At 33.5% G+C, this 21,292-nt stretch overlaps 1 protein-coding gene across 3 annotated transcripts in view; it reads left to right on the forward strand.

The window, feature by feature from the left end:
* Window positions 1-21,292, forward strand: part of LOC118195955 (apoptosis-resistant E3 ubiquitin protein ligase 1) — a 164,320-nt gene that overhangs the window by 45,514 nt on the left and 97,514 nt on the right. For all 3 annotated transcript variants that reach the window (XM_085823943.1, XM_085823944.1, XM_085823945.1), the window contains 2 exons: window positions 19,350-19,587; window positions 20,984-21,153. In XM_085823943.1, coding sequence (XP_085680069.1) covers window positions 19,350-19,587; window positions 20,984-21,153 — 408 coding nt within the window. The remainder of the gene's footprint in view (window positions 1-19,349; window positions 19,588-20,983; window positions 21,154-21,292) is intronic.

Genomic DNA, 21,292 nt, shown 5'->3' on the forward strand with positions numbered 1-21,292 from the left:
TAATCAGTGTCACTATTTACCACATAAAGGGGTATTCAAAGAAACTTCGACCACGAAATTGCGACCAGTTTTTGATGCTTCCTGTAAAGACAAAAATTCACGCTCACGTAATGATTGCCTTGAAAAGGGTCCATATTTGCTGGAACAAATTATTCCTATAATTTTAAGATTTTGCAAGAATAGAATAGGGGTTATTTCAGACATAAGAAAGGCATTTTTGCAAATGTCAGTGAATAAGAGTGATCGAGATTTCTTACGATTTTTATGGTGGAAAGACTTTGACAAAGAGGAACTTAGAGTTTTTAGACATAAACGCGTTGTTTTTGGATTGAATTGCAGTCTCTTTTTATTGGCTGCTGTATTAAGCCATCACATTGATCTAAAATTGTCTAAATACCCTGAAACAGCGGAAAATTTAAAAGAATCATTCTACGTAGATAATTGCATTACATCTGTTCCTGATGAAGAGACACTTACGCGATTCATCGAGGAATCGAAACAGATGTTAAATTCTGCGTCATTCGATTTGAGAGGGTGGGAGCACACTTCTCTTTTGAAATTTGAGGACAGTATAGAACCTACTCCTGTATTGGGAATTTTGTGGGATAAGGAAGATGATAGCCTTTTCTGTGAGGTGAAGACAGATACTTACAAACCAGTGAATCTTACTAGAAGAAATATATTGTCTGCGGTACATCGCATTTTTGACCCCATGGGTTTTCTCTGCCCTATAATGCTAACACCTAAACTACTCATACAAAAGACATGGTTGTTAAAAATTGGTTGGGATACAAATATACCCGAAGACTTAGGAAAAGAGTTCTATTTGTGGATTGATGATTTGTCACTTTTATCCTGTATTAGAATTCCAAGGGCTTTGGATATAAATGGAAATGAAAGTCTTAGTCTTTATACGTTCTGTGACGCAAGTAAACAAGCCTATGGATGTGTGATTTATTTTAGAAAAGAAACAAGTGAAAATGTATTGGTGTATTTTCTTCTAGCTAAAAGTAGAGTGAGTCCATTAAGAAAAATGACCATAAATCGTCTAGAATTATTAACCTGCTATATAGGAGTCAGACTCGCAGCTCTTGCTTTACAAACACTCAAATTAGACAACGATGCAAGGAACTATTGGACAGATTTGAGTACTGGACTTTCTTGGATCCAAAGAGATGACCATTGGGCGCCATTTGTCGCAAATAGAGTAAAGGAGATACGAAAATCGTCATCAGAATCTGAATGGCGTCACATTCCAGGATACCGTCACAAGGGTGTTCGATTAAGAATTTTGTGAAATCTCCCTGGTGGCAAGGGCCAGAATGGCTTATGAAGAACGATGAAGAGTGGCCAACTAGGGAAGTGATTACTAAGGAAGAAGAAATTATGAAAGAAAAGCGAAAGAACATTATTTCGACTTTGGCTAATATCACCGCTGAAAAATGGTATCTGATTTACTTTTCAAGTTACTTTAAAATTGTGAGAATGATTTCTTGGATTTTAAGATTCATAATAATTGTAGACATGGAGGAAGAAATTATAGCAAAACCCTGAGTGTCGAAGAATTGGGCATTGCTGAGAAGAAATTAGTGAAGATCGTTCAACAAGAAGCATTCTGTAGTGAAGAACAGTTGAAGGGACATTTTACTTTCAGAAATGAAGAAGGGATTATAAGGTTGAAAATGAAGATTTTGAGAAGACATGATGATGAACTTCCGGTGCCCCATTGTACTTCCAGCCAAACATGAATTAGTAGAAAGAATGATACAAGACTACCATTTACAACTTTTACATGCTGGTACTCAAGTTCTTTTGACCAATATTCGTCAAAAATTTTGGATAATAAAAGGAAGAAAAACAATACAAGGATTCATATCGAAGTGCGTTCGGTGCAAGAGACACTCGGTGAAAGCTCTTGATACAGTGCCTTGTCCTCTCCCAGAAGATCGAGTCAGAGATGCTTATACATTTGAGGTGACAGGTGTTGATGTAGCAGGACCACTTTATTTAAAAGAAAATAGAAAAGCTTGGATCTTGCTTTTTACTTGTGGAGTTTATCATGCGGTTCATTTAGAATTAATTGAAAACTTATCGACTAATGGATTTTTTCTCGGATTTAGAAGATTCATAGCACGAAAAGGACGGCCTAGAGTAGTATACAGTGATAATGGCACAAATTTTGTAGGGGCAAGGAATTTACTCCGATCTGTTGACTGGAATGAAATTATCAGAAGTTCTTCGATAATGAAAATTCAGTGGAAGTTAAATCCACCAACTGCAGCATGGTAGGGCGGCTGGTGGGAGAGACTGATTCAGATGATCAAGAAATTATTGAGAAGAGTCCTGGGAAAAGCATTGCTATCATATGAAGAAATGTTAACTATCCTATGTGATGCAGAAGCAAATATCAACTCCAGACTATTAGCATACGAGTCAGAAGATTCCACCGATTTATGTGCACTCACTCCATCTATGTTTATTCAGGATTTGCAAATTGAAGGTGTTCCGGATCTGAACAGTTTGGATAAAATCAACTTATCGAAAAGATGGTGATACCACCAAAAGTTACGTGTGGAATTTCATAAAAGATTTAGAGATGAGTATCCTGGTATGTTAGTACATCGACCAAAAACTGTACCGTCAAGAAAGGTGATTTAGTGTTTGTAGAGGACGATAAAAGGAAAAGAACAGACTGGCCTATGGGTCGTGTGATCGAAACATACCCAGGAAAAGACAACATCAGAGTGGTGAAATTAAAAACATCTAGTGGTGAACTGTTAAGACCAGTTCAAAGAGTATTTCCAATGGAGATAGACAATAAAGAATCTATCTTCGAGCTTAAAGCTACTGAATCATCCATATCTTCAAGAAATACTGGTAAAATGAATGATTTAGTAATTGATACCAAAAACCGTGAACTTGAAAATTCTGATAAAAACATTCAATTTAGTAGATATAGCAGAAAAATTGTGAAACCAAAAAACTTTAATTAGTTTAATTTTGTTTTCAGTACCACTATTATTTGTTTTTTTTTATTCCTTTCTTTGAATTTAAATTTTGTATACAATTTGATTTTCCAGTTTAGTGAATTAATCTCTTTACTAGTATTTTTCAGAAAAGAATTTTTTGCCTGTTGTTTAAGAATGTAAGTTTGCAGAATATTAAGTAGGTTTAAAATATTCAAGTTATTTGTTACGCTTAGATAAAATTGTTGATTTTGGTAAGATTTAAACTACTCATCTTATATTCGTATTCCAATTTTCATTTCACAATTGTTTTGATTTTTTCATACTTTGTCAAAAATCAAAAGGTGGGAGAAATGTTACAACTCGAACGAGAAATGAGCGAAAGTTTCTCTTCAGCCAGTGGCAACGGGGAGTCGAAAAATGAACTTGGAAGAGAGTGGTCGCTCACTCGATTTCTCTCGATAAAATTTAATACAAAGGGGGGATAATCCCCATCTTTTCATTTGAAATTAATCTCGAATTATGTATATATAGTAATATAAAAGATGTGTGTAAATAAAAGTCATTAAGACTTAATTGAAGTAATGATTTGAATCGAATATACAAATCGAAAGCTCTCCCAAAAATAGAACTATGGATTGTAGAAATAACACCATTGTATTTTCTTAAAATGTAGATTTTTTAAAGTACTTTCAAATTCACAAAACCATTCACGGCTGCTTTGATGTAGACCATAAATGGCCTTGTGTAATAAACACACTTTATTTTCCTCTTCGATAAATCCCTCTGGTTGGGTCATATATATTTTCTCATTTAGGTTTGCATATAAATATGCGTTCTTTACATCTAACTGACAATTAGTCCATACATATAAACATACCAGGATAGTGAAAAATATTCTTATGATTGAAAAATTTACTACAAAACAGTCATCAAAATCTTCACCTCTTTTCTGCCTGAATCCCTGTGCTACTAAACGTGCTTTGTATCTTACCACTTGATTCTTTTCATTTCTTTTTAGCGTATAGACCCATTTGTTTCCTATCATAGTTTTATTTTCTGGCTTTTCGACTAATTCCCAAACCTTTCTTTTCTTCATGGTGTCAATTTCTTCTTTCGTTGCCTTATCCCATTCTTCGGCATTTACTGGTTTTCGTGCTTTAAAATTTTGTGGGATAACAATTTCTACGGAATTTGCCTCTTCAGACAGGGAGCTAGTCTCCTGTTCTACAAAATTAACTTTCCCCGAGTATTCGTTTTTTCCACTAACTTATCTTTTTCAAATTTAATATTTCTTGCGTCACAATACTTTTCAATATCATTATAGGATCTAAAACTGTGTCTGTTCCCTCTACATAATAATATATGTCTGTACGTGTTCCATCTGGCCTTTTAACTGCTTTTCTTTGCCAGTTTAAGTCTGATACTTCTTTCGGAGTAGATCTTTCATCTGACAACTTTATTTCTTCTCTAGAAGTTTCTTGTTTTTTATCTGATTCTGCTAATAGCTCAGATTCCTCTAGTCTTTTAAACTTAGTTTTTGATTTCTGTTGCAGGATGTCATTTGCTGCATTAAGTTTTTCATCGAACTTCACATTACAGGTTTCTATTAATCTGCGTTCTTCTGGCAGCCATATCCTATAACCCCTAGTTTCCTTCGCATATCCTACCGATTCCTTCTTTGCACCTCATTTGTAATTTATTTCTAATCTGTTTTGGCACGCCAACACAGGCTTTACAACCAAATATTTTAAAATAAACAACACTGGGTTTTCTATTTAGGAACATTTCATAAGGGGTTCAGTTGCTTTTATGACATACTCTGTTCCACGTATGTACGAAACAGCCAAGAGCTTCTGCCCTCCATTCTTTTCCCATTTTACCATCATTAAGCATAGCTTTAACTGTGTCTAATGCCATTCGGTTAAAACATTCACACACACCATTCTCTTCTGGGGTGTACGCGTTTGTGCGTTCAACACTAATTCCATTTCCAGCTAAATACCCTTCGAATTGCCTGTTACAGAATTCCCCACCGTTATCGGTGCATATACTTATTAATTAATTTTCTATTCGTCAGTCTTTCCATTTGCCTATGATAGTTGTAGAACGATTCATTTTTATTTTTCATACAATACACTGTTACTAATCTACAATAGCAAGGAAATATTTACTCTCACCCTTAGATGGAACTGGTAGTGGACCACAGACGTCCAAATAAACCAACTGCAATGGTTTATCCGATCTCTTCGGAACAGTCGTAAAAGTTATGCTACTAGATTTAGCAATAATACACGGTTCACACCTCTCCATTGGTTTTCCAATTTCTGGTAACCCTTTCACGCTTTGATTCTCACTAGTTTTCTTAATATAATCAAAATTTACGTGGCTAAATCTCCGATGCCATAGCATTGCATCGTCTACTTTATTTAACCTTCCAATTTCTGTACCGTAACCAACCTCTTTACTATCTCTTGCATATCTAAATTGTTTTACGTGATAAAGTCCGTCATATCGTTTAGCGTAGCATAATCTATCCCAATTATTAAAGTATATCCACATGTTCCCTTTTGAAATCACAAAATGAGCTCCTGCCTTTTCTAACCTTGCTCCCAATAATAAATTTCTTCTTAGATTTGGATTATGTAACACATTATCTAACTCAATCCAATTTATTCGATTGCCTACTTTTACTGCAAATTTGATGGTACCCTTTCCTAGTACAGTCAAAAGTCGTTAATCCGGACTCGTCGGGACTTCGGCGATTCCGGATTATCGATTTTTCCGGATTATAGATCATCAGTTTAAATCGCGTAAGATGGCATGCAGAAATTACAAAATTAAAAATATGAAACAGTAATTTATGAAATAAAGAAGAATTATGATCTGAAGGGTATCAAAATTTACAAAAAGAAAAGCTTAATATTTATTTGTTTACTTTATTAAACATTTCCTTCAATGTAAGTTGCTCCGTTTCATGTGATAATACTTTCTCTTTAATTCTATTAAACAGACATAATTTCTTGTTTAGTTACAAAGTTCCGCTGTTCAAGTCCTATAATTGCTGTGTTGAGAATACCGACTAATTTGTCAATCGAAATGTTTTCGTTTTCAATAACCTCTGGGTCACTTTCTTCACTATCCGAAGCGAATTATAATCACGAGGAATTTGATTTAAATCATATCAAAGACATAATGAAATACTACACTTAGTATGGAATTATAAACCAAATAAAATAAAAACATCTGCCCTGAAGATAAGGATAGTGCTGACAGATCAACTTCCAATCCGCCGCGTGAAATTGATAAACAGATTTCGGATCTCAAAACATACTTTCGCTTTGTAGATACAAATTACATATTAGTAAATATATATCGGAAATTCTATTTGGCATAATCTTTCTAATCTATCATAATCTAATAATGACGTTTTTGCCCCCCCCCTCTGCCGAGCAACGTGAAATTGATAAACAGATTTCGGATTTCAAAACATACTTTCGCTTTGTAGTAAATATATATCGGAAATTCTATTTGACATAATCGAAAGTTCAAGCTTACTTTTATAAAATTGCTCTAACAGTCTGCAAAAAATAATAAGCCGGATCCAATTCGAAGATTAAGGAACAACGCAATGGGCAACATTAACTGAATTAGATAACTTTAGCTTAGCGTATAACTCCATTAAATTTAAACGCGCATGCGCACAAACATATTCGCAGCCGTAACAGTCTTACGCGCTCTCGTAAACGCCTGTGCGCATGCGTGAACGCGACGCATGTGCAGAAAGTTTGTAGCTTTGAGGTCCGGATTATAGATCATTCCGGATTACGGGTGTCCGAATTAACGACTTTTGACTGTACTTTACTTTCACAATTTCCTACAGCTAAAGGCATACGTATATCGTTTATTTCTTCAAAATTTGTCATTAAATTTCTATTATTACAGAAATGAGTTATAGCTGCAGTATCTATGACCCAATTAAATTTATCTGTGTTACCTCCTTTATCTGTAGTTGTTACATAATTTTCTACTAACATTAATTCTTCATCTTTAAACTGTCCATTTTTATTGTCTATTTTAAACTTCTGATTTTTACTTACATTTTCTTTACATTGAGCGATTAAATGCCGAAACTTATGACATCTGAAACAAGGTCCTATTCTCATATTCCCCATCTTTTTCTTAGATTTAGTTTTATTTTCAACTTTATCTTTCCCTGCATTTGAATCAATAGTATTAAACACGCTTACCTTGCTGTCTTCTAAATCAGCATTTACCTGGCGAAGTCGGCTTTCTTTCCTTACCAGTTCTTCAGCAATTCTTTCCAGCGTAAAATCTTCGCCCTTCCACCTAGAGATCAACTGTACAATGCCAAAGTATTCCGGGAGTAATCTCCTTATTTCCTGAAATCCTTTAAAAAGATCTGCCAAGTTGTGACCAGCTTCAGCCAACTTCTTCGCAGTCATTCTTATCCTCGCGATGAATAATCCTATTTCTTCATTTGGCGTATATCTAATACTAAAAAATTCATCCAGTAACTGAATTATCCTTGCTCTTGTTTTGAGTTCGAATTGCTTCTGTAGAACTTCCCATGCTTCTTTAGCACTTGAACATTCTTGTATCAGCTGCCTGAACTCAGTTTTAATTCCATAATATAATGTAGTGAAGGCTCTGCTCTCTCTCAGTGTGAAATCCTGCTTTTCACGCCTTGTTGCACTTGTATCTAATTCTTCTTCTTTGTCATCTATGAAGCTCCGACAATTTCTATCCAGTAACAGCATTTTCATGTCAACTTTCCATCGATCCCAGTCGTCATGGTTTAACAGCTCAAAACCTTCAGGTAGTAATGACATCTTCAATTAAGTGTGAGCACAACAACTTGAACAAACTTCTAAGACAGGTCAGCTTCTTTTTGTGGATAACGGCCCTCTTCACCTACATTCCTTCAATGCTGAGTTGAACTGGATGATCGATTAGCTGTTGGCACTGATCCCATAACCCTGTTGGCAGTGGTTATAAAGGCAAAGCATATTTTGCTTCCCTTAAATAAAGCTAAGACTAATCTAAATAAAATTCATGCTTTATTCTGTAAATTAAAATAAAAGAGCTAACACAGTTGCCTTTACATTTAAAATCATTTGATTGAAAGCAAACTAGCATTATGTTAACTCATAATAACACAAGAGAACAAGACATTCGCCGATACCGGCGTACATATATATAATACTCGGCCAACCCGCTGATCTTGACGTCATCAGCCAATCAGCGGCAACCACGTTAGCTTACCGCTGATTGACCTCTGATCAAAATTTGCATGTGGAAAACTAAAGCCAACATAATACGTTTACGCATGCGCGTTTAATGTATAACGGACGGTATAAACTAAGCTAAAATTATCTAATTCAGTTCATGTTGCAGATTGCATTATTCGTTAATCTTCGAATTGGTTCCGGCTTATTATTTTTTGCAGACTGTTAGAGCAATTTTATAAAATTAAGCTTGAACTTTCGATTATGTCAAATAGAATTTCCGATATATATTTACTAATATGTAAAGGATCTACAAAGCGAAAGTATATTTCGAAGTCCATTAAACAAGAAGTGGAATTGCTGCAAAAAATGGATAAAGGCATATCCATTTTTTCTCTAACCATTCCGAAATCTGTTTATCAATTTCAGGCTGCTCTGCGGGGGAGACACCACGGCGCACTGATCTGTCAGCACTATCCTTATCTTCAGAGCAGATGTTTTTATTTTATTTGGCTTATAATTCCTTACTAAATGTTGTATTTCATGTCAATGTACTCCATCTTTGATATGATTTAAATCAAATTCCTCGTCATTATAATTCGCTTCCGATAGTGAAGAAAGTGACACAGAGGTTATTGAAAACGAAAAAATTTCGATTGACAAATTAGTCGGTATTGTCGACACAGCAGTTATAGGACTTGAACAGCGGAACTTTGTAACTGAAGAATAAATTATGTCTGTCTGTAGAATTATTGTAGAATTAAAGAGAAAATATTATCACATAAAACGAAACAACTTACATTGAAAAAAAATGTTTAATAAAGTAAACAAATAAATGTTAAGCTTTTTTTTTTTTATTTATTTATTTATTTTTTTTTTATTTTTTATTTTGATACCCTTTAGATCATAATTGTTCTTTATTTCATAAATTGCGGTTTCATATTTTTAATTTTATAATTTCTGCATGCCATCTTACCCGATTTAAAGTGATGATCTATAATCCGGAAGAATCAATAATCCATAATCGCCGAAGTCCCGACGAGTTCGGATTAACGACTTTTGACTGTATTCTTTTTGCATGGACAGGCATTTATAAAAAAGAATTTTCTATTAATAAAGAAATTGAAAACTGACGATTTAAAAGATTCTCCTCATATGTCTCAGTGGATCATACACAGGGCTGACACAAAACATTTTCCCACCTGATGCAATCTCCGTGGATCCTAAATTCTGCTTCCAGTGCCTGTCCTAAATTCTAAAAGTTTTTCCATTTCTAGATTTTGTTGTTCGGTGTGTCACTAAATTCTAAAAATTCTGCCTCTTCGGCCCTGAAACCAGCCCTTACTATACATCATTTCATATTTATGAGCTTGTTTTTTACATTCTAAGTAAGTGCATGTGTTTTTTTAGAATAACAGAAATCTTTAATTAATTCCAAAACTTCTAAAGTGAAGAGGAAACGATTTGAAGAAAGAAACTGAATGCATAAAGAGGAAGAAAATTATTCTTTGATGATATGTACAGTTATTATTATGCAAATTAAGCAGTTTATAAATTTAGCCTTTAGTATAAGTTCCCCTTTCCATTTCCTCACCATAATGCAAATCAGACAGTTTTTAAACTGAGGTTTTGGGACTGAGACAGAGTGCTTTTGTCTTCCACTTGGATATTGCATTAGTTTCTGCCAGCTCTGATAATTTGTAATTATTTATCTTTGTGCAATTGCCTCTAACATTTGAATTTGTTACGACAATAGAGTTATTGAGCCTGAATGACCTTGAAATAGGGCATGGAAGACAAACGTGAAAGGGGGAAGCTTCCGTTCTCTTCGTCACGGAGACTAGAGTTTGAGGTAGTATAATTAATTGCCTTCGTGTCTGCGGGAGGACGAGTGTGAAATAGTGGAAATTTTTCGAAAGGCCGTTCGTTGTGTGGGGGGGAGATAGTAGCAGTTGGAGTCACTGTCGCCGGCATTGCTCGCTTGTGATTGGAGTCGGTATAGTCAGGAGGGAAAAGGAGGGGAGCGCTAGATGATTTGCAATCCGAATTGTGCATGTTTTAATTTTTCATCGTTTGTAGGAAAAAAACTGCGTGGATCTGAAATGATTGATTTGGTAAGTTGCTGTTGTTGGATTGGTGAATGGAATCAACTACCAACTAGATTTCTTCCTTTTCCTCAACATATTTTTAGCATAAATCATGAAAAATATTTTTCGTTTGCTTGCTTAATAGGGCAATGTAAATCATATGATCCTTTTTAAATAAATATGATCCTCTTTTATCCCGCTGTACCTACTTCAGAAAATGTCACAGCATCTAGTGGATCACTAAGCCAATCAACATAAAATACAGATGCAATTTTAAACTTTTCTAATGAAAGAACAAAGATAACTGACCCACTTATGATAATTCTTCCCCCTTCTAAAAACAGATTTTCATCTCGCCAAAAACTAAACCCAGGTCACATGTCTAACACAGGATTGTCAACACCTGCTTTACCCCCCAGGACGTGATGATGCTCCTCCGATAGGAAGAGAGGTGAACTTTGACCTGGCAGTCCGAATCTTCCCTTTTTTTTTTTTTTTTTTTTTTTAACTCCCTCTGGAGCTTATTTGAGGGGGGGGGAACTGTCAAATGGAACACCGGAAATTATTCGGACATGTTTATGTAAACATACATGTCTCTCTCTTTTTTTTCCTTTGCATTTTTTGCTCTTTCATGCCGATTAATAGAATCATTAGGCGATATTGCACTTACCCTTTTCACAGCGTATTGCTGATTTTAGAATTTGCAGCTGGAGTGAACAGTGGAAGTCATTAATAGAATTTTTTTTATGCTTATCTGACGATGCTGATGGCCATCTCCCAACTTCGTCACTTTTCCCATAAAATTCATTCTTGTCTCGTACTGGTGAGTATCGGTACGTTATAGAATTGCTTAGTCTCTATCAGTTTCTTACGCCTCAGAAAAAAAAAAAAAAATCGAATTACAAAATGTCTAGTAAGAAAAGGAAATTCAGCTTGGTTTGGCAGCACTTTTCCTATACTAATGAAGACGAAAAAGTTATGTGTGACATTTGTAAAGACCTTTTACCCATCAAAGGTGGTTCAACAGGAAATTTAAAAAAACATTTGCAAAGGAAGCATCCTTGTGTAAATCTGCATGAGAAACGCACTTTGCCGAATCAAGATGTTGATGATATTGATACCGCTCCAGCCTGTTCTGTCGTCACTAGCCCTGTAGATGGTGGGCAACCATGCACATCCCAGCAGACTACACAACTTAGGTACACAACAGTGCTTGTGATATTGTTGGTGTATTTTCACAAAAATCCCAGTCCAGCATAATGCAGTTTGTCCTGAGAAATACGATGGATGTACATAAAAAAAAAAAAAAAAGTAATCGATCGCGCACTAATCAAAATGGTATGTAAGGATTTACAACCAATAAGTATCGTAGAAATTGAGGGATTCCGAGAATACTCAAAGGCTGTGAATCCAACCTATTCCTTACCTTCATGGAAAACGGTTTCTAAATCCTTGCTTCCTGCTGCTTATGAAGAAAAAAAGAATAGTTTAGAAAAAGGTTTTTAGTGCTGTACAAAATATCTGTTTGACTGTAGACTGTTGGAGCAACCAAAAGGCTGAAAGTTGCATGGCCGTAACAGGCCATTTTATTGACGAGCACATGCAAAGGAAAACGGTACTGATTGACTGTTCAATTTTTGATGAACGTCATTCAGCCAAAAATATTGCAGAAAATATCATACACATTTGCTAACCATATTTTTCGATGGAAAAAGTGTGTTTAATACTGACAATGCCAAAAATATGATTAACGTTATCGACAGCGAACTAAAGTTAAAACATTTAGGATGCATTGCACACTCTCTCAATTTGGCTGTCACAAATTCTCTAAATGAGGTTAACGACCTTCTAACGAAAATTAGTGATATTGTGATAATTTACAGGAGAAGTAATATCGCTGCAAAAAAATCTGCGAAAATATCTGTGCTCTAGCCAGGAGAGAAAAGACTTAAAAGTCATTTTAGATGTGAAGACTCGTTGGAACAGCACGTTTTATATGGTAAAACGTTTCCTTGAACTGAAAGACGCTATTCGTTCTACAATGGGTCTGATGAACGACCCCCCAGAGGCTCTTGATGTGCCAGAATGGGAAAGTGTCCAACAACTTTGTGACGTTTTGAAACCTTTTGAAAAGGTGACTTGCGAGTTGAGTTGAGTTCGGAAAAATACTTGTCAGCATCTATGGCGCCTGTATTAATCAGTGGACTTCAAACAAAAAATCTGTGAAAATCTGCTTATTAAAAGTGTTAATGAACAAGTACAAAATGTGGTACTAGTACTACAACGTGAATTGGGTAATAGATTTACAACTATCGATTCAAGAGAAGACATTGCTCATGCCGCTTTCCTTGACCCCCCGAATAAAAAAATTGGGGCTCAAATGTGATGTCGCCAAAAAATTTGAAAGTGATATTATCTGTGAGTTATCGGTAGCTATACAAACTACCCATAATCTTGTTGAGGATGTGGAAGGGGATGATGAAGAGATAGACGAATCATCGGTTTGGTTTGAGTTTGAGAGTAAAGTTAAAGACTCTCGAACGTCATCAGCTCCCGCAGCAGACGCGGTGATCGACAAAGCTGCGGCAGAAGTGAAAAGATATCTGCAAGAGCCCCTTCTTTCCAGCAAATCGATCCACTGGAGTGGTGGAAAATAAATAAAAATGTATTTCCTAATTTGTATGAATTATCACGGAAAAAATTAGGCCTTGTGGCTACTTTAGTGCCATGCGAAACGGTGTTCTCTAAAGCTAGATTAATACTGAATGATCGGCGAACCATTTGAGTGGACTGAAGTTGAAACAACTAATTTTCTTACATTACAAATATAATATTTAATCATTTATTGACCTTCTTAAATTCCAACTTAAGTTCAGCTTAAAATGTTTATTTCTATGTTTATTTTTGCTGCATTATTTTCAAAACTGTTTCTGGAAATCAATTTTTTATGCTTAATTTTTCGTTACATATTTTAAGTGGTCTATATAAAAAAAATAGAAGGAATTAAATGCCTAAAATTTCCATAAAGTTAAAAAATTTGATAGTTTTATATTGTTTTGCACAGCCTATCAAAGTTTTATTTGTTTTAATTAAATGAAATATTACTTCATTCAAATGTCAATTTCTTAAAAAAATATTATTTTGAAATTGTATTTAGATTATTAGTGTAATATAACGTTCTACAGTTCTATTATTTACTTAGCTGTACTCACATGTGTTAAGTTCTCATATATTGAAAGCATGCTATCTTATTTTCTAGTGTTTAAATCATCTTTAATTTAAATTTTTATATCGAATGTACTTATTGAATTCATATAATGCGATTTTACAAATATTTTTGTTGCTTTTTGCTGTTACAGTATCCAGATATTACATTCTCGTAGTTTTAAAGACATGCTGCCTTATTTCCTAGTGTTTTTAATAATCTTTCACTCAAAATTCTTATGTCGAATGCGCTTTGGCTGTAATTTGAGTTTTAAAATTATTTTTTACCATTCTGTTGCATTTTTGTGTTTTGCGCTCTCACAGTTTTAAACATTTTGCTATCTTATTTTCTAGAGTTTTTTGATAATCTTCAATTCAAAATTGATATATTGAATGTGCCTTTTAAAATCATATTGTGCATTTTTAAAAATATTTTCTACCATTTTGCTGAAATTTACTTATTACTGTAGTACATCCAAATATATTACATTATCTCACTTTTCAAAACATACCTCATTTTCTAGTGCTTTAGGTAATTCAAAATTTTTAAATCAAATATATATATGTTTATGCAATCAAATATATATATGTTTATGCAAAATCATATTTTTTGTTTTTAAAAATATTTCTAATCATTTTGTTGTTTATTGTACGGTGCCAAATCTCCAAAAGTACAAATTTAACTTAAAATAAACCTAAATGTAATTTAAAAAGGAACAGTATAAACTTTTTTGTGGAAAAGCTCTTCAACCATGTGTATATGAATAAATGTGTAAATTTTATTTTATGCCAGTATTGTACAATTAAACACACAAGGTCATTTATGTTATATTTAATGTTTAAATTATCTTACTTTTTTATTCAGAATTTTTAATATACATAGGGGAGAGAAGAGAATGGGAGATTTATCTTTTTTAAAATTTGGTAGCTTGAATAAGTTTTATTTCGCAGTGGTACTGAAGGTCATTATCTTATCTATAAGTGGGATAAAGGTTTGTGATTATTTTAATTTCTAGACCCTATGCATCCCTATGCCCTTTACTACCGAATTGAAGGTATTAAACGACTTCTGTGGTATGTTGTTTATCCGTATAAATAAAAAATATCATGTTAAAACAGATTAATCATTAAATTTCTGATATTTACTTAGGAAACTGCATCCTATCGGGTTACTACACAGCTAGTTATAGTTAATTTTCTATTTTAAATTTATTGCGACATTTTTACTCATAGTATAGTGTTGCATCAAAATTTCTATTTTCCGATTTTCTCCCTTTGTTTCCCTCCAACACAACACAGCACGGCCGAAAAAAACACAGTGTACTCTCCCTTCCTTCAATATCATACAAAGAAAATATTCCGACGTTTTTCAAGTACGCAACTATGCTTGTTTGGGGCTGTTCATAAATGATGTCACACTTTTCTGCAACATTTTGGACCCCCCTCCCCCTCTTTGTCCCAAAGTGTCAACATACCCCTCCCCCCTTTGTCACATGTCACGCAATATTACTTAAACTTATACTTGCAGTTCATAAACGTAGCACTACGTTATAGATCATATTTCAGACTTTATTTTTAAATTTAAACTATATGTTTTAATGACATCTGTAAATATAACAATAATAATGATTTGTGCACTTATTTTGTATGAAATAAGAGAAAAGTTTGCAGCAAAAAACATAATTAATACACAATAGCAATAAAATTACAATTTCTGCCACTACCCTATTCTCAAAACCAACTCTGAATGTTTTTTTTTTTTTTTTTTTTTTTTTTTGGAAAGAAAGGAATGTAAGTAAAAAAAAAAAAAAAATCACATGAAAGTTTCTTTTGCCCCAATTAAGGAAATACCTTCAAATTTTGGTAATAATTTTAAAATAACTTCAAAATTCAATCTGCTGATTTTAAACATTTTTATTTTAATCAAAATATGATGTCACACTTCTTGTTACCCTCTCCCCTGCCTTGTCACAAACTGTCCCAATTTCTCTAACCCCCACTCCAAGCGTGACATCATTTATGAATGATCCGTTTCATGAAATTGATAGAGCACCCATCGATTTTGCTGCACCTGCGCACAAGACACAACCGAAAGCAAAAATGTTTTCATCCATCCACTTCCCGCGCCAATCCTCCCAACTCCCACTGGCCATCAAAGACAATCTACACAAACCCAACACCAGAAACAACCCGCCGTTCTCTCCTGCTCCTCAGACACTTCCGTAGTTGACATGTTTTCTGCTATTCAAAATCTTAGTCCATACAGATAAAATCAAACACGTGGTGACGTGGCAGAGTTCCTTCAGAGCGCAAAATCATTAGCTGTGTATTTCTGTACTCCAAATCATTACTAGGGCACTTCGGTACTCCAAATTGTTACTAGGGTACTTCGGTACAGCAAACCGTTACTCCGGTATTTCGTTACTTCGGTACTCCAAATCGTTACTTGGGTACTGGGTACTTGAAATCGGTTTTTAGTACTTTTCAAAGTAACGGTTACTTGAGTAACAGGTATTTTGTACCGGGTACAAGAAAGTACCAAAGTTGCCCATCACTAGGTGCATTAGTGGCTTATTGGAACCTTAAAATATATTAACTAGCTTACAATGTCAGGAACTCTACATGAAGCTATAACACTAACTGCGTCAGACAGATGAAGCACAACTAACTTTCAAAACTTGCCAAGCTCAAAACTACATCAGGCTTTCAGGTTTATTCTAATTAACAGATCTCTAGGCAAGCAGCAGCACTGGCAACAGCCAGTCTTCTGTTGCGAAATGTATGATTCGCAACAGAAGACATTTTGGCTTAATTTATATCAATTATGATATAAATTTGACAGACATTTTGGCTTAATTTATATCAATTTTAGCTTAATTTATATCAATTATGATATAAATTTGACAGACATTTTGGCTTAATTTATATCAATTATGATTATTGATTTGATTTTATTTCTTATTTTAGTCTATGCCATTTGACATTAAATCTACCTGCTATTTACTAAACCTCTAGACTAAGTACATGGCAAAATGAGACATAAAGGAAAAAATCAACATAAAGCTAACTGTTAGTGAAACATAAGCAAAATGTCCCTAATCTTCTTTCAAACTATGTCCAACTATTATACGTGTAAAATATTTAATGCTACCTGATAAATTTTATAAAGTGGATTTTATTTTCACATTTGTTTTAAAGTTATGTTAATTAAATTATGATTAATGAGAATGCATCCTACTTACGAATCTGTTTTATTCTTAGAGGGTTATTACAGAAACAGAGTTCAGACATAAGTTGATTGAATTTTAATTGAATTTATTCGGCTCCCATTTCAGCCAATAGGTCCTTAATTTTTTTCATTTACTGGTCCTTAAAACTCTTTAAAAGTACTTAATTTGCAGGAATGTGTACGAACCGTGGTATTTTGTTCTTTACATTATAAAATAGCTGCTGGTAGGAAACTGGGTGTTCGGTAGCATAGATCAAGAGAGCGGAAGTTTATTTTGGGGAGGGGACAGAAGAAACGAAACTTTGTTGGATGTAATTCAAGGGAATATTTTACCTGGAACAATAGTCATATCCAATTGCTGGAAGTCGTACGATTATATTTTTGATAATGGATTTGTTCATTTCTCAGTAAATTGTGCAGTGACATTTAAGGATCCGGAAACTGGAGCTCATATCAACACTATCAAAGGTATCTGGAGTGTAATAAAAAGAGATTTTCGGAAGAAATGCCACCGACGGTCCAGCACTACAGAGGATATTTTTTACTCTTATTTTTGTGAATTTATGTGGTAAAGGCAGTATGCATATTCTGGTTCGGATAATTTTAGAAAGTTTTTTGATGCAGTTCTTTGTGCCACAGACTAGAAGATAGAGAAATTTCTAAATAAGATACGTCAATATTTCCTTTTTGTAGTGCGTATAATGAGACGACATGTATTTCCTTTTTTATGTTACTTCATTGTTTGGTTTAAAATTCAGTTTATTGATATTTTATATATATATATATATTGTTTGGCTCTAGTTAAGAATTCGTTGCCCCTTCGATTTTTAAGTGAAACTAGATCAATGTGTACATGGGCAAAGTCAAGGCAGTGTGCAATGCCAAGTTTGTGCAATTCTTTCTTTTTTTTAAGTGAAAATAGATTGATGTGTGCATGACACAGAGTTTGTGCAATTCTTTGACCTGTTATTTTGGTTTCGTGTTGCAGCCACCTTGAAATTGTGCCTTGTTGGCTCTGATCTTAGCATCAAGAAAGAATTGCCAAAAAAACAAGAGCACTCAATTGTAAATTTTTACCTTTTATTCTAATTATGTCTTATTGCATTATGTTTTGGACATCATTTTACTGGGAAGGGCATTGGATGTAAAAAGGAATGGTACCAAAAAATCTCCAGTTTTCACCAAGGGACACCCTGAAATATATTTTTACCTAAAAGTTAATTCCTCAGCAAAAATCAGATTAGACAGATTTTTAAGCCCCCTAAAAGTGGAGCCCTAGGACATGTTCCCATGTCCTCCATTTTACTCTGCATAAATATCAGGTCTTGCAGCATAATTCATAGTGTTGCTCTAAAAAAAATTTCAAAAGCTTCTACGAAATTCAAACTGAAGAATGTAATGTAATGTTTAAACCATTTCTATCAGACATCTAGAAAAGTATGATTTGTCTGTTAAGCATTCAAAATTTGCACATTTTACTACAATTTTTATTGTAAATGGGAATAATCAAAATAATGTTTTTGTGAAGTAGGACTGCTTTTGAATGATATCTAAATCAGTATTTGATTTTATATTTATTTACGCTAATTTTATGTTACATTTTTAAATTAGTTTATTGTTATAATCAATTATGAAAAAAATCAACAAAAGACTTCCATTTTATTCTATAAAAAAAGTGTCAAATTCTAACAAAATATTTTACTTTATGCAAAAACAGAAAAAACAATCGGACAGGAATGAGAATAAATTTTAAAAAAATCAGCAAATATCAGATCTTTCATTGCAAAATGCTTGTATAAAGCTAGATAATTCCTCCACATTTCAAAACTGTTCTGTAAACTACATGCTTTCTTTTTGGTATGCATGGCCGCTATTTAAATTTCTATGCTCCCAGTCTCATATTCTCTCTGATTTGGGTTTGGTTTATTTAATTATGGTAAAGCACACTAGGGCTATCTGCCTAAGGGAAGGGATGCCTTTGTGGAGGACTTTCTAAGGGAAACTGGCTCGTATACATATTACACATGGGGAAAACCACAAAAACGTCCATGCAGCCAGCCCGTTTGCGGGATTTGAACCTCGGACCGAACTACCAGTGTTCAGCGCTGGTGAGCCTTTCTGATTTGGGAGACTAATAATAACAAGCATTAATTTATCAAGATATATTTCAAAATTATTCATTTAAATGGGATTTTTGATTAGATCTTGTAATGATAATTATAACTGTGCAATATGCAGTGATGAATTACAGTATTAGAAAAAGTTTCTTGGAGTTTGATTCCAAATTTTTTTTTTTTTTTTTTTTTTTTTTTTTTTTTTTTTTTAAATCATTGTTAGAAAATTGGTATGTATATAAACCATTAATTATAAAGGTGTTCATACATTCAGTAATAATACATTCTAGTTCCAAACAAAAATGAATGGTAGTTTGCAGATTAAATACAAATTTAAGAAAGGGTTTGAATTAATCAGCCACTACAAACTCCCTTTAAGTTCGCCACTGGATATATTGCATAAAGTTATTTTCCTCATATTACATAACTTTTCTTTCATTAGAACAATCAAAGCTAACATTATGTTCTACGTGTTTATATTTTTTTATATTTTCTTCCAGTTTTTTCAAAGAAATGGTCAAGGGTATCCCATTTGCAATGAAGATAACATTCTTATTGAAGTCACTCAGGGAGTTCACAAGATTGCTTGTAGCATAGAACTTGGGGGACCACAAATCTGTGATGCAAATAAAGCAAAAGTTCAGTTCACTGTGCGTCGAGCAGGGGAATATTGTATATGTGTTTTAGTTGGCATGACTCATATCAGAGGAAGTCCATTTACTAAAACATTCTTACCTGGTACGAATTTCATATTTTTATGACTAATTGGTTATATTTTCCATTATGTGTCATTTCTACATTTAAGATCCTTATATGAGATGTATATAACAATACGAATTGCTTACATTACTATTTAAATAAAAGTAAATTAACTGCTAGAATTTATAGATTAGTATGTAAATGTAAATTATGTGTAGATATTAAATAATTTTGCTTTGTCTTTCCTTAATATCACGTGCAATTTCTCGATATATTTTTTGTGAATTGCAAATTAACGTGTTCAATTAGATTAGAAACACTGGTGTTTAAATGTTATTTTTGTGAATTAAGTCTAAAAGGAAATTTACAGAAAAAACTTATTTTTCTTTGATTTTAGGGAGGGGAGGGCTGTCTAGAGGATAAGCCTATGTATGTTCATTTATAAGCCTGCATAGTAAAGCAAAGTAGTCTTAAATTGTAGCATTTATATAATAGACTATTATTTATTGGTTATATTTGTGATGTAAAAATATATCGCCATTCAAAATCATTTTTCATTTCATTAAAAATGTGATATATACCAGGTTGTTCAATAAGTTCGTGTAACGAAAATGAAGAAACCAATTTTTATTTGTAAAAATGACTTTATTTTTCAACATAGTTTCCCTCAACTTCAATACACTTATTCCAACGGTCTTCTAATTTATGGATCCTTTGACTGTAGTGGTTTTTCAGCAGCTCTGCAAAATATCCCTCCACGGCAGCTATTACCTCTTCGTTGGAAGAAAATCATTTTCTACGGAGATATTGTTTGAGGTGTGGGAAGAGCCAGAAGTTGGAGGGAGCTAAATCCGGTGAATAGGCTGGATGTTGCAACAATTTATAATTCAATTCAGTTATTTTAGCAATGGTTTTCTGAGCTGTATGCGCAGGTGCGTTATCTTGGTGGAAAATGATTTTCTTCTGTAATCCGGGTCTTCTTTCACGAATTTTTTCGTCTAATTGATTCAAAAGGTTACAATAATAATCCGAATTAATTGTTTTGCTAGTTTGAAGGTAATCTATAACTGCCATAATCATTTTAAAGTTTTTTGAAGTTATTTTATATTTACATACTTTCATTTTTAATTTGCATCCTGGATGGAGTAGACACTATATAGTTACATAAATTATGCTTTGGATTAAGTAGCAAATAAGAACAAACAGGTTTTTTTTTTTTTTTTTTTTTTTTTCCCCACATGGAAATGGTAATTGCTGCATTTGTTGATTATCTTCAAGAATAAAATCCTAATGAAAGATAATGTAGTAATTTTCTAGAATAAATTGTTTCAGTATCATAATACTGATTCTTAAATGTTTAGGTGTGTGTATTGTGCTGTAGGAAACCGATGATAACATATTTACTTAGAACATTTATTTTTAATACTTTTCTTAGGTCCACCAGACCCACTTAAGACTTGTTTTGTCCATCATTGTTCCACAGTAGTTGGAAGTGAAGATATACCTACTCAGCTTTTCATTGAACCTAGAGATCGATATGGTAACCATTGCACAGTTGATAGTCAGTGTGATCCGAGTAATGAATATAGTGTTGATATCATTGAAGTAAGTGTATATGTATTTTATAGTTTAATACTTTTAAGGAATGTTAAAGTAAATTTTATATTCATCAGGTGAGCATCTTGAATTGCTGAATTGTATGTATTGTTATGAGTTTTGTGTGTATGTAAATAATTTTAGTGGA

This window comes from Stegodyphus dumicola, chromosome 9, assembly GCF_044657685.1.
Source record: "Stegodyphus dumicola isolate Sdum_Otavi_A_Nest chromosome 9, ASM4465768v1".
Lineage (NCBI taxonomy): Eukaryota > Metazoa > Arthropoda > Arachnida > Araneae > Eresidae > Stegodyphus > Stegodyphus dumicola.